General features: G+C 43.3%; 1 protein-coding gene across 2 annotated transcripts in view; it reads left to right on the top strand.

The window, feature by feature from the left end:
- LOC121863391 overlaps nucleotides 1–13,449 on the top strand; it is an 82,696-nt gene that overhangs the window by 59,535 nt on the left and 9,712 nt on the right. For both annotated transcript variants that reach the window (XM_042362013.1, XM_042362012.1), the window contains exon 3: nucleotides 8,497–8,633. In XM_042362013.1, the coding sequence (XP_042217947.1) occupies nucleotides 8,564–8,633 (70 nt within the window). In that variant the 5' untranslated portion in view covers nucleotides 8,497–8,563. The remainder of the gene's footprint in view (nucleotides 1–8,496; nucleotides 8,634–13,449) is intronic.

Raw genomic sequence — 13,449 nt, 5'->3', positions numbered from 1 at the left:
TATCAAAACCAAGATAACATGACAGAAATTTACATACGAAGCAGAGTAAAAAAAAAATATTGTTATGATGATTATCTACGTTTCTGTCTGTTTTCCTTTCATTCTTTTCTTATTCATTATTCCTTTATTTGCCTAATTCTTGTGTTGATTTTTATTTAGGTTTTCTATGTTTTAATTCAGCCGAAATAAAAGATTTTGTCAATCATATGAAAGAAGCGTTATCTATCACATGGAAGGATGGAAGGAAGGAAGGAAGGAAGGAGGGAAGGAAGGAAGGAAGGAAGGTAGTTGAGATCAGAGATATTTTCCCTAGAAAGCTGTAATTTCCTCTCCTCCTCCTCCTCCTCTATTCACCACCTCTCTCTCCTCTTCTCCTCCCCGCCCGTCTCCCGCTGAGCTCGTCAGACGATAACACCTGACCAAGACACCTGCCGCCCGCACGCCCACATCAACACATGCACACACATAACACACACAGGTACACCACACACACACACACACACACACACACACATATTCAAATAGGATCACACTGAAACACCAGCACTGTCAAACACAAATTTACTAAAGCAAACACACATTACAACTCTCTCTCTCTCTCTCTCTCTCTCTCTCTCTCTCTCTCTCTCTCTCTCATTGATCCACAGTCAGCCTACAGTCACACTAACTGAAAATCCCAAAAGATTACGTCAGATTTGTCCGCATCACTTTCATTCTTTGTTAATGTTATTGTCTTGGGGGCTAGGGGTGGGAGGGGGTGGAGGGGTGCTGGGGAGGGGTGCTGGGGAGGGGTGCTGGGGAGGGGGTGCTGGGGAGGGTGCTGGGGAGGGGGTGCTGGTGAGGTTGCTGGGGGGGTGCTGAGGGGTGCTGGGGTGCTGGGAGGGGTGCTGGGGGAGGTGCTGGAGGAGGGGGTGCTGGGAGGGGGTGGGGTTGCCATCATTGAGTTACCCACGTGTGTTTCCTGTCAGTGGTTGTTATTGTTTTTCTTAAGGGAGGAATTATTAATATCTTCAAACTCGACCTAGCGAGTCATTGACCAATAGGGAAGCGCGTTGGTGGGGGGGGGGATGTGGAGCATGGTTGGGGCAGAGTGGAGATAGGGTGGAGGTATGATTAGGTACATGGGGTGGAGCATGGTTTATGGTAGGGTAGAGCATGGTTGGGGCAGGGGTGCTAGGTGGAGCATGGTTGAGGCAGTATGGAGCATGATTGAAGTCGGGGTGGAGCATGGTTGAGGTTGATGGTAGGTGGAGCATGATTGAAGTTGGAGTGAGCATGATTGAAGCAGGGTGGAGCATGGTTGAGGCAGGGTGGAGCATGATTGAAGTAGGGTGGAGCATGGGTTGAGTGTAGGGTGGAGCATGGTTGAGACAGGGTGGGCATGGTTGAAGTAGGGTGGAGCATGGTTGCAGGCATGGAGCATGATTGAAGTCGGGGGAGCATGGTTGAGGCAGGATGGAGCATGGTTGAGGCAGGGTGAGCACATGATTGAGGCAGGGTGGAGCATGATTGAAGTAGCAGGAGGGTGGAGCATGATTGAAGTAGGGTGGAGCATGGTTGAGGTAGGGTGGAGCATGGTTGAGGCAGGGTGGAGCATGATTGAGGCAGGGTGGAGCATGATTGAAGTAGGGTGGAGCATGGTTGAGGTAGGGTGGAGCATGGTTGAGACAGGGTAGGCAGTACCTGGGTATACTATACAGGTGACCCTCCGCCACCCACGAAATTGAAATGTAACAAAATTATATAAACTTTTACTTTTTTGTTGTTTCTCTGCTGGAGCTCCGACCAATTTCAGCATTTTGTTTGTCCCAATTTATTATTTTTGGGGAGTTTTCCAATTTAGTATTTTGGTCTAATTTTTAATATTTTTCAAATTAGTATGTAGTTATTTTTAGTTACAATTAAATATTTTTATTCCTGTTTTTTACTTAGAAATTAGTCATTATTTTTTCATCCAAATTGCTTTGTTATTATTTTTATGTTTCAAATAGTATGAAATTCTTTTATATTCCAAATTATCCTGTAAATCCTTTTGTGAATGTTCAAATTACTGTAAATGGTCAGTTTTTATTCCAAATTAGTATTCTGTTATTTATAGGTTCAAATTGGAATGTCGTATTTTCTAATTTCCAAATAATTATGATGGCTTTTATTGTTGGAGTTTGCAGAGTAGTATAGAGCTCCAAATTAGTACGTATTTACCTGTATGTATTAAGGTATATAGAGCTTCTAATTAGTACCTGTATGTATTAAGATATATAGAGCTTCTAATTAGTACCTGTATATATTAAGGTACATAGAGCTTCTAATTAGTACCTGTATATATTAAGGTATATAGAGCTTCTAATTAGTACCTGTATATATTAAGGTATATAGAGCTTCTAATTAGTACCTGTATATATTAAGGTACATAGAGCTTCTAATTAGTACCTGTATATATTAAGGTATATAGAGCTTCTAATTAGTACCTGTATATATTAAGGTATATAGAGCTTCTAATTAGTACCTGTATATATTAAGGTACATAGAGCTTCTAATTAGTACCTGTATATATTAAGGTATATAGAGCTTCTAATTAGTACCTGTATATATTAAGGTATATAGAGCTTCTAATTAGTACCTGTATATATTAAGGTACATAGAGCTTCTAATTAGTACCTGTATATATTAAGGTATATAGAGCTTCTAATTTCTGTATATATTAAGGATATAGAGTAGTACCTGTATATATTAAGGTACATAGACTCGATTGAGTAAGTACACTTACAGTACTAAAAATAAATATTAAGCTGACCTCTCCATCTTCCTCTTCCCTATTCTTCACTTGACCAATCAGAGAGCAAAGTTGTTCTAATGAGGAGGCCTAACTGCTTGTTAACCATAATGAGGGTAGAGATGACGATATTATTATTATTATTATTATTATTATTATTATTATTATTATTATTATTATTATTATTATTATTATTTTTTTTTATCGGGGTATGTTAGCTCTCTCTCTCTCTCTCTCTCTCTCTCTCTCTCCTCATATCACATCACCCAGATAGCCTCCATCACCCAGATAGCCTCCATCACCCAGATAGCCCCCATCACCCAGATAGCCCCATCACCCAGATACCCCCATCACCCAGGTAGCCCCCATCACCCAGGTAGCCCCCATCACCCAGGTAGCCCCCATCACCCAGGTAGCCCCCATTACCCAAGTAGACACCCTCACCTAGTCCACGTTTTGCCGCTAACTCACTCAGTCGTTTAATTATATCAAGGCTGTAATTGCATTTCTCTCTTGCATATGATCGCAATTATTGTACCTGGGAGCCACTTGGGACAGGCAGGGTGAAGTGAGTGGTCGGTGGAAGGGGTGGAAGGGGGGTTAGTAGGAGGGGGAATTGGCGGAGAAGTTTGCTGGAAGGGAAAGTGGGTGGGTGGAAGGTGGAAGGGAGAATGGAAAGTTTAGGAAGTATGTAGAGAGAATGAAAAATAAAGAGTGGAAATAGTATACACGAGTAATGTGAGAGGGAAGAGGGAGGTGAGGAACGATAAGAAAGATGTGTGTGTGTGTGTGTAGTGCTTTACACCACCACAGGCAGGTACACATCTCTCTCTCTCTCTCTCTCTTCCTGAACGTAAGAGAAAGAAAAAGCATATTTACAACTTTCCAATTTCTGTGTTAGGTTAAGGAAACCTTGAAGGAGTTTCTGAACCTCTTTCGACACACACACACACACACACACACACACACACACATGTGTGTCTGTGTATTAGCCTTCTGGCTGCCAAGCTCTTTTCAATAAAACCGTTAATTATTATTATTACATTACATATATCACACACACACACACACACACACACACACACACACACACACACACACACACACATGTATATATATACCTCACATACAACTCAGTATTGCCAGACTTAAGTTATTACTCAAGCGTCAAGGCTCAAGAGGCTGCACCACATCCTCGACCTACAAGGATGTGTCCCGTCCTGCAGCAAAAACTAGACCCAGGTGGAGCAATAAAACAAAAAACACAACCAGGCAGAGTATCACCGCCCTCCCTCCCTCCCTCCCTCCCTGGCGTGCTCACCTGTTCTTCACGAAATGTCAGATTAATTAGCGACCGTGAGCCCTTGGGCCACAAAGTGCTATCCTCCTGGAGGATTCATGGTCTGTAGTCTTACCTTGATGGACCACAAATTCCGCCCGTGCAGACGTCTGAGCCATTTCTGTGTCCAGCTGATGCTCGTCATTACCAGTTTTCTTCTCCTCTTCGCGTTCTGCACAGAAAGAAGGAATTTTCAGTCGACGATAAAAGTCGCTATTCTCGAGTGGAAACAAACGGGATATTGATCCTTATCATCATGTGGGTTGCCAGGGTGTTGACCCGAGTCATCCACCCTGGTGGGTTACCTGAGGCGGAAACAATCAATCGGCTTACAAGATTTCCATATTATGAAGGAGTTTATTTTTACATTAGAACTGGTGGGAGGTCAACACGTGTGGCCTACGTCATCTTCCTCAAACCTAAAATTGGGAATTGTGTTTAATTTTCTTTTCCTGATTATTGAAACTGGTCTGACTTTCTCCTTTGGTGGATCTTAAACACTCATTGGACATTAATTCAGTGTAACAGTGTCACAAACGCCTCTGAATCTCTCCATTAACCCGGATATTACAGCTGTTATCAAAATACTTGATAACATAATATACTCTGCATAATGTACTCTGTAGTTACTTATAAACAAACACAGTTACTAACTACCATTAACCCTTCCACTACGGAGACACCACTTGTATCGTTAACGCCAGATGATTTTATTCAGCAAGGAAGCAGACACCTTACACTAAGGCTTAGTGCACTGTTTCCCTCAAGTAATTCTCTCCTAATGATGACAAATAAAAGAAATGCTCAGTAGATGAGTTATTTACGATTTAATTGACAAAGGAGTCGAGTTAACCCCCGTCTATGTTGACTATGTGATGGCCGCCAGCCTTAACTAGAATACCTGTCAAGATCTACCTGTCGAGCATGGTGGTGGTGGTAGCGGGGGGCGACCTGTGGAAACATTGACGCAATTCATCCAACACTAACGACTTGATCACCTTGTGTTATAAAGACCAGGTAATAATCACAATCAGTCTTGAGGGCAATTAAGAGATTACTGATAAAATATACAAGTAATCATCTCGTCCCATATACTGTAGCTCGTCTTTTAACATCCAATATTTCGTCTTATCTCTCTGGTCTTATCTCTCAGTGTTGACAGTGATCTATGGCTCCTGTGTCCTGTTGATGAAGTGTGTTGAGCCTTTGTTGTGCTGACAGGAGAGAGGGACGATATAGACGGTGATGGGGATAAGTGACGAATAGCTTGGAAGATGAAACAGAAGGTGGACGAAAAATACAATGTTGGTTAATGGAAGAAAATATAATAAATGGTTGATCGAGTAAAGAAAAAAGGTATACAAGAAGAGAGAAATAAAAAAAAAATACAAGATTCTGGGGAAAAATACAACTAAAACGAACGAAAAATACGAATCGGAAACTCAAACACACAAAAACAAACACAATAAACACAATGAAACTAGAAGAAACAATTAAGCAAAATCATCTACAAACAGAAAATAAACAGATGAAACTCACTACAAAAAAAAATTAAACAAACAAATGACTCACCGCTGAAACGAAACACCCCAAAAAAAAATTAACTTCAGGAAATAAAACACCGAAGAAAAACAAAAACACACAAAAAAACGAAAAATATAACCACTCTGCATTTTTTTTTTTACCAGGAAGTTGATGTTTATACCTGAACCCTCGACCACTAAAGAGATTCTCTGACTGACTACCTTCCAAATTTGTGTATGTGGGGGGAAGGATGAACGACGACACGGGGTTCATAAGGGCAAAGGAGGGGGAGGGGTCAACGACAACAGAATGTATAAAAAAAATTCTCCCTTTTGGCCGCAGTTGGTCTGGAGAAAAAAAAATAAGTAACTAAAAAAAAAGATCCCGGAGTTCAAGAAAGTTTTTAGAAAATACGTGAAGAGGAAAGAAAATGGGAAGATAAAGAAAACGAGAAGATATAGAAAACGGGAAGAGGACCCCCAAGAAAGAGCCTCTGCGTTCCACCACCAACTTGGATCTTTATCTTGTTTTTGAGTGAGGTTGGTAAGGGAGGGAGAGGGGGGGTGTAGGGGGAGGAGGTAGAGGTATGTCGGATGGTGAGGGTTGGAGGAGGAGAAAGAGAAACGGGGTAGGAGGAAGAGGAGAAGGGGTAGAAGAAGGAGGAGTAGGAGTAGGAGGAGTAGCATGAAGAAAGAGGAAGGGGGAAGAGAAACATGAGGAAGGGAGAATAATGAACAGGAGGAGGAGGGGGAAGGAGGAGGAAGAATGCAGTGTTAAAGGGACCTCCACCATGAAAGGGACCACAGCCTACTTTAAGACGCCAACAGGACACTTTTAAGGTGTCCAGAGAGTTCAGTAAGGGGAGAGATGTGTCAGTGTTGTGTTGTAAATCTGGTAACACTGAGGGAAGAGCTGTGTCAGTATGTGTCAGTGTTGTGTTGTAAATCTGGTAACACTGAGGGAAGAGCTGTGTCAGTATGTGTCAGTGTTGTGTTGTGAGTCTGGTAACACTGAGGGAAGAGCTTTATTTATGTGGGTTACTGTTGTCATGTACCTCAAGTCTGGTAACACTGAGACTCCAGAAAACTCTCGTTAAAGCGGCAGTGTGTGTGTGTGTGAGCGTTAAGTCAACCGCTCAACCAGGATTTACGACCAGCACGAGTATATTAAAGGTTCACCAATAACACTCAATCATATTTCTCGTAATGTTAAAATACTGTCGTGTTAGGTTTTAGAATCAAAGAGAAACACTTGAAGATTAAACATCTCAGTTTAGCTCGCAGTCTATCTATCTATCTATCTATCTATCTATCTATCTATCTATCTATCTATCTATCTATCTATCTATCAGTTGAACCGTCTTGGAATTCAGTTGTTTAAATCTCATGGAACGGGACAATTTGCAAGGCCATGTGTACGTGTATGTGCACGTTTATGTGTGTGTGTGTGTGTGTGTGTGTGTGTTGTTGTTGTTGTCAGCCTCTACAACTCTAGCACTAATGGTGATGGAAATATTCAGTAGTGACCTCACAGCCCGGCGTTATGAGTCCTTCACCCATTAGCTCTCAATTTTCCTATTACCCATTAGTTTGCCAGTCATGTCATTATCCCCATATGACCAGGAAGACCTAGGGATAACCCCATTTGTGTCTCAATCATGTAATTACCCTATTAGTGTCTCAGTTATGTAATTACCCCATTAGTGTGTCAGTCATGTCATTATCCCCATTAGGTCAGAGTGGGCCGAGGGATGACAAACTTACACATGAAATTATAGTGATCCCTCGTCACTCTCCCTTGTCTGCCGAGCTAGAGCTGTTGTGTCTAACTGCCAATTAGAGCTGTAATGAGCGAGGAGACAGCACAAGAGGCGCAACCACCACCATCTAGTACTCCCCTGACACTTGTGGTAATAGACCGGATAATGTAATTACTCTGATGATTCCCACATCCCCTTCCCCCCTTCCCTTCCACTCCCCCTTCCTTTAATTCTCCCCTTCCCCAATCTCACCCCTTACCACCCTCCTTCCCTAATACTTCCCCCTTTGACCAATCATCTTTATTTTATCTAAGTTAACAGGATCATCAGTAAACAGTAGGTCAGGTCATCCACTCCCTACTTCTGTGTCAGCACGTTAAAACTATCCCCCCTCCAGGTGTCTCGTCTCTCATACCTCTACATCACGTCTGGCCATACCAACATTAGTACGTCACATTCCTTCTCTCAAAACCTTATAAAATCTAGACTCGAAATCCTCTTACCTGCGTCAGTGTTAATTGCCGGATGTTTTAAAGATTTTGTTATTCTGATTTTAAGCGAGAAACTGAGATAATGGAAGGAATTCGTGGCTCTGTTTTACTAAGGATTTCTTCTTCTCATCATGACTCTCAGATGTATATTGTATTCTTGAGAATTAGTAACGTTTTTGCTGCTGAATCTGATATTTTTATATGAGAAGAGAAGTTATTTTTCCCAGCGAAGTTTTTACATGTTGTCGCAACCAAATTCTGGGGGTGCAGGGGGGGGGGGGTTCTGACCTTACTGAAGATGTTTTTATCTCGTGAGGGATGGTGTTGTTTTTTCATGTGTTTCTAACGTAGGTAATGAATCTTGTTCATGTGGAAGTTATTATTGACTGTGAGATTTTGTATTTGTTGTTATCGTTCTTTTTTTTTTGAAGGTCAGATGGTAATGTTTTTGTTCTCCACTGGGTGTGTACCTGTACCCTAGTGTACAGGGGTATATCCTTTTCCCCAGGGTATGTCCTGGTTCTCCACGATATGTCCTTGTCTCCCCAGGGTATTCCCATGTTCCCCCAGGGTATGTCCTTGTCACTAACTGGTATGTGTTTGTTGGCAGCGACGTGGCTGAGGGCATCCCCGTCGACAACCAGAACTTTGTGCACCTGGTGGCCTGCACTCAGCTCATGTCCAGGGAACTCCGCAAGTGCAAGAGACTCGTTCAGACCATGCCAGTCGACATGACAGAGTACTATGGTGAGTGGTGCCTTGACGTGACCGAGTACTATGGTGAGTGGTGCCTTGACATGACCGAGTACTATGGTGAGTGATGCCTTGACGTGACCGAGTACTATGGTGAGTGATGCCTTGACGTGACCGAGTACTATGGTGAGTGGTGCCTTGACATGACCGAGTACTATGGTGAGTGATGCCTTGACGTGACCGAGTACTATGGTGAGTGGTGCCTTGACATGACCGAGTACTATGGTGAGTGATGCCTTGACGTGACCGAGTACTATGGTGAGTGGTGCCTTGACATGACCGAGTACTATGGTGAGTGGTGCCTTGACGTGACCGAGTGCTATGGTGAATTACCTCCATCACTGTACTGAGCCACCTCCTCCCCCTTACACTATACTTCAATGCCATCTTTCCACTTCCATTCGCCCTTAGCAACCGTCACAGCTCAGACAAGTGCAGTGGTTGCTAGGGTAATGTATAGTAATAAAATTCATTTTATATTATGACATCCACATCATTCTTGTTAACAGGAAACGGATATAGCGTGTTGCTGGGTATTAGTTCCGGGTTATGTTGTGTTATAGATCGTGTAGATAGTCGTCAGGTGTAGGAGTGTCTGTGTTATGTTCGCAGGTAGAGGCAGTAAGCGATAGGATAGCTGTTATTAGTCTATTACTTTGAACGCGCGAGGGACCGGGGTGATACACTATACGAGTGTGTCCAAATATTATCAGGTATTCTATTGTTACTTGTTCTCTTATTTTATCTTTGTCTTTTTCTCTCCCTTTATTACGGCGAGGAAATTATAGAGAAAATTTGATCATAAACACACACACACACACACACACATGTACACGCAGTTACACATACATACACACCTACACACACACCTACACACACATATACACGCAGGTACACACATACACACACACGCGTATAAACACCCTTGGGACACAGCAGGACCACAGTGAGTGAGAGAAGCGGACACTGGCGTCTTGTTTACCATGTCGGAGGTCCATGACTGCCGGAGTAGCTGGAGAAAGGCCCAGTAATGATACCTTGCCAGCCGCAGGGGGTTATGGGAGCCTGAGCAGAGGGGATGGGGGGTAGAGAGGATGGAAAGGGGATAGAGAGGAGGAGGGAAGGGATAATAGCACCTACATTCTAAAGGGAGGGAGGGTGCTGCTTCTATTCTAAGGGAAGGGAGTGTCGCCTCGACTTCTTAGGATGTGCCACTCGAAGGATACCAACCCAACTAAAGAGGGAGGGAGGGATTAGGTTATGCCGTTGTGGTACCTTCACTGTAAAGGGATGGAGTGAGCAAAGGATGGAGGGAAGGAGGAGGGAGGAAGGGAAGAAGCAAAGGAGAGAAGAGACATGTGATCCACGTAGGGGGAGGTGAGGGGACGGGGTTGCCACATCTACACTGGACAGTTTTGTTACGTACATTCCATGGACTTGTTGCCTTCACTCTGTTAGGGTAGTGCCACCTCTGCTATATAAGGGAGAGTGCCACCTCTGCTATATAAGGGAGAGTGCCACCTCTGCTATATAAGGGAGAGTGCCACCTCTGCTATATAAGGGAGAGTGCCACCTCTGCTATATAAGGGAGAGTGCCACCTCTGCTATATAAGGGAGAGTGCCACCTCTGCTATATAAGGGAGAGTGCCACCTCTGCTATATAAGGGAGAGGGGATGAAGAGACAATACATAATAATGATAAACAAAGAATGGAGGAAGGAGGAAAGAGATATTAATAACAATAATAATAAAAAATGGCTGGAGGAGAGATGAGAGAGAGACAAATGATGATAAACACGACTAAAGGAATGATAATAGGGATTACCGAAAGAGGAATAGGAGAAAGAAATGATGATAAATGTTTAGGAAAGGTAGGAAAGGATATTTAACACTGAAGGAAGGAGTTTTAGGATGCATATGGAATGATTTGCTGCCTGGGAGGAGGATCCGCCAGGTATCTTGACACGTTAATTAAGGTGTCTCTGGAGGTCCCAGGTAGGTAGAGAGAGAGAGAGCTTACCTGAGTTCTGGCTCCTGCTGTGTCCTCATCTCAAGACACAGGCGAGATGCTGAGTTTATCTGAGATGTTGTTGTGTTCTGTGCTCACGTCACACAAGCGAGTAGTAAGCTTATTGTACTAGTTCATGTATGTGTGTGTGTGTGTGTGTGTGTGTGTGTGTGTGTGTGTGTGTGTGTGTGTGGTAGAATCTCGGAAAAACATGTTATCTATCCTGTGTTGTGATGGTAATTGTATTAGTGTCAGGGGGTGTTGTTGGGCGTGAAGACGAGTATGGGGGGGATCGGGTATTATACCCTCCCCTGCCCCCACCAACCCTTGACCCATCCTGCCCCCCCAGCTCCATAGTGTTTCTCCTGGTATTGTCTGTAACCATTCCATTGTTTGTGTTCCTTTTCCATCTCCGCTACGATTTTCTTTTTCCTTTTCACAACTCTCTCTCTCTCTCTCTCTCTCTCTCTCTCTCTCTCTCTCTCTCTCTCGGCAGGGGTAGAGCTCAAGGCTTGCATTAATCCTCCTCCCACCTGTTTTATCAAGCAAGGACCAGACTTGCCCGCCAGACAATCTCAATTAACAGAGATATGCTCACCCGCCTGGCTCTAAATAACAAGTTTTGTGATTCACCTGAGGACAAACGTTTCAAAGTTGAAGGTCTGTTGCCTCGAGAAACTGTTACTTGCCTTAGTTTGTACTCTGGTGATACAAATCAAGATGGGGCCAGACTCATAACCTTGTAAACATTGACTTACACAAACATTGTTTATTGATAAATTACACTGCGGAGATATCAATAGCTAATTAGTGAGTTATATTGGTTAAAAAATAAAGGATATATGAATGTTACAAATTTCTTGGGTATAAATTTAAGAGATTCATAGATACTGTACTATTACCACTACCATCATCACCACCACCACCACCATCATCACCACCACCACACCACCACCACCACCCACCACCACCACCACCACCACCATCACCACCACACCACACCACCATCACCACCACCACCACCACACCACCATCACACCACCACCACCATCACCACCACCACCACTACCAGTCACCATAATTACACTACATTACAGATCAAGTTTTCCTCAACAATACTTCTCAATAATTACTAAATCCTTCCCAGTAACTCCCCACAACCTATTCTCCCCCTGATCCCACTTTCTCCTCCTTTCTCCCCCTCCTTCCCATTCTCCCTATCTCCCCCATTCTCCCATACTCTCCCCTACCATTTAATTGTCTAACGTTTCCATTTTCACGATTAAAATCCCAGAATAGACATTTATTGTGGGCGACCATCCTTGAGTAAAAAAAAATATCATAGGGGCAGGAGAGGGAAGGGGAGAGACACCTGGGAATACCTGTAGGAGAGTTACCAGGTGAGTAGGGACTCTCTCTCTCTCTCTCTCTCTCTCTCTCTCTCTCTCTCTCTCTCTCTCTCTCTCTCTCTCTCTCTCTCTCCTAACAATAGGTAGAGATAATAATAAACAAACAGTAAGAATATAACTAAAGTGTTCCCAACTCTTCACTGTTGATGAGTCGCTAACAACCCTCACCTCGCCCTTTTTTTTATCTCTCTCTGGTAATTAGAGTTTGGGTGAATAATAAATGTTACAGCGCTTGTCACGTAACTACTTACTGTCGGCTGTGTAATGAGATATAAATACATTTGTCATTAGTCCGATGCTTCTCACCTGTCTGGTATTAATGACTATTGTGGATTCTCTTGCCTATAATTATAGTTATTTCTCATTAATATTTGTAATTATAGTAGTAGTGGGAGAAATATTATAATAGGTAATTGTGGTGTGTAGGAGAGGGAAGGTGAAGGCCGAGACTGGGATGGATAAGTGAAATTAAGAGTTGTGGTCACCTGGAGAGATACAATATTTGGGAAGGTGGTTGGTCAGAAATCGCTGAATGTTGGAGTCGAGGTCCATTGTTAGGTTAGGTTAGGTTAGGTTGATATACATATAGTCCATAACAACCCCTAGAAGGTCAAAATTCAAGGTCATAGCTTATAAAAACACATTATCCATCGTGAGTTTGTACAGTACTTACCTCTAGTTAATATTTTCATCAGTACTTCAACAAATTTCGTGTTTTCTTCTGAAATAAACGAAACCAAACAGAAATAACCGCCTTGATTCCTTCTCAAAGAGTTACCACACCACCGAGACCTGTGTTGTGTGGCAGCTTCTCAAGGAGGCCACTGTTCAAATGCCTTTTCTTTTTCCTCTTCACATTCAACCTCGCTTCTAAAGTACCACTCCCTTTTTTACTAGTGTATAAACTGCTCTATCCCCATGTGGCCTGCTCTAGGATCCTGTAGCTGGGTAGGCAGACAACCTATCCCTCACCCTCATCCCCTCCTTTTCCCCGCTCCTCCTCCCTTCCCCTCCTTCATTCCCACACCCCCCCTGTCCCTCCCCCTCCCCCCTTGCCCCCCCCAACTCCCCCTCCCCATCTAAAATGCTCCTCATATGAAGATGTTAGGTGTACACGTTTCTCCCCTTCTCCCCCAGGCAAAGAGATGTTTGACTTCCCTCTCATGAAACTAGAAGCCAGGCATTCAATAAGTCGCTAGAAAGAGACTCCCTCCCCTAACTCCCCCCATGTGCGTTGTTTTTATCATTAAGGGAAAAGAATAACCGCAGCCTTCTTCCTTCCTCCTTTCTTTACTTCATTTCTACCTCACCTCATTTTGCCCCACCTCATTCTACCTCACCTCATTTTCCCCGCCTCATTCACTCATTGTTGACCCCTATCGCGTTTTTTTTA

The sequence above is a fragment of the Homarus americanus genome, unplaced genomic scaffold (assembly GCF_018991925.1).
Source record: "Homarus americanus isolate GMGI-L3 unplaced genomic scaffold, GMGI_Hamer_2.0 scaffold33531, whole genome shotgun sequence".
Lineage (NCBI taxonomy): Eukaryota > Metazoa > Arthropoda > Malacostraca > Decapoda > Nephropidae > Homarus > Homarus americanus.
Note: the sequence above shows the minus strand (reverse complement) of the source record. Positions and strands in the feature narration are given on the sequence as shown.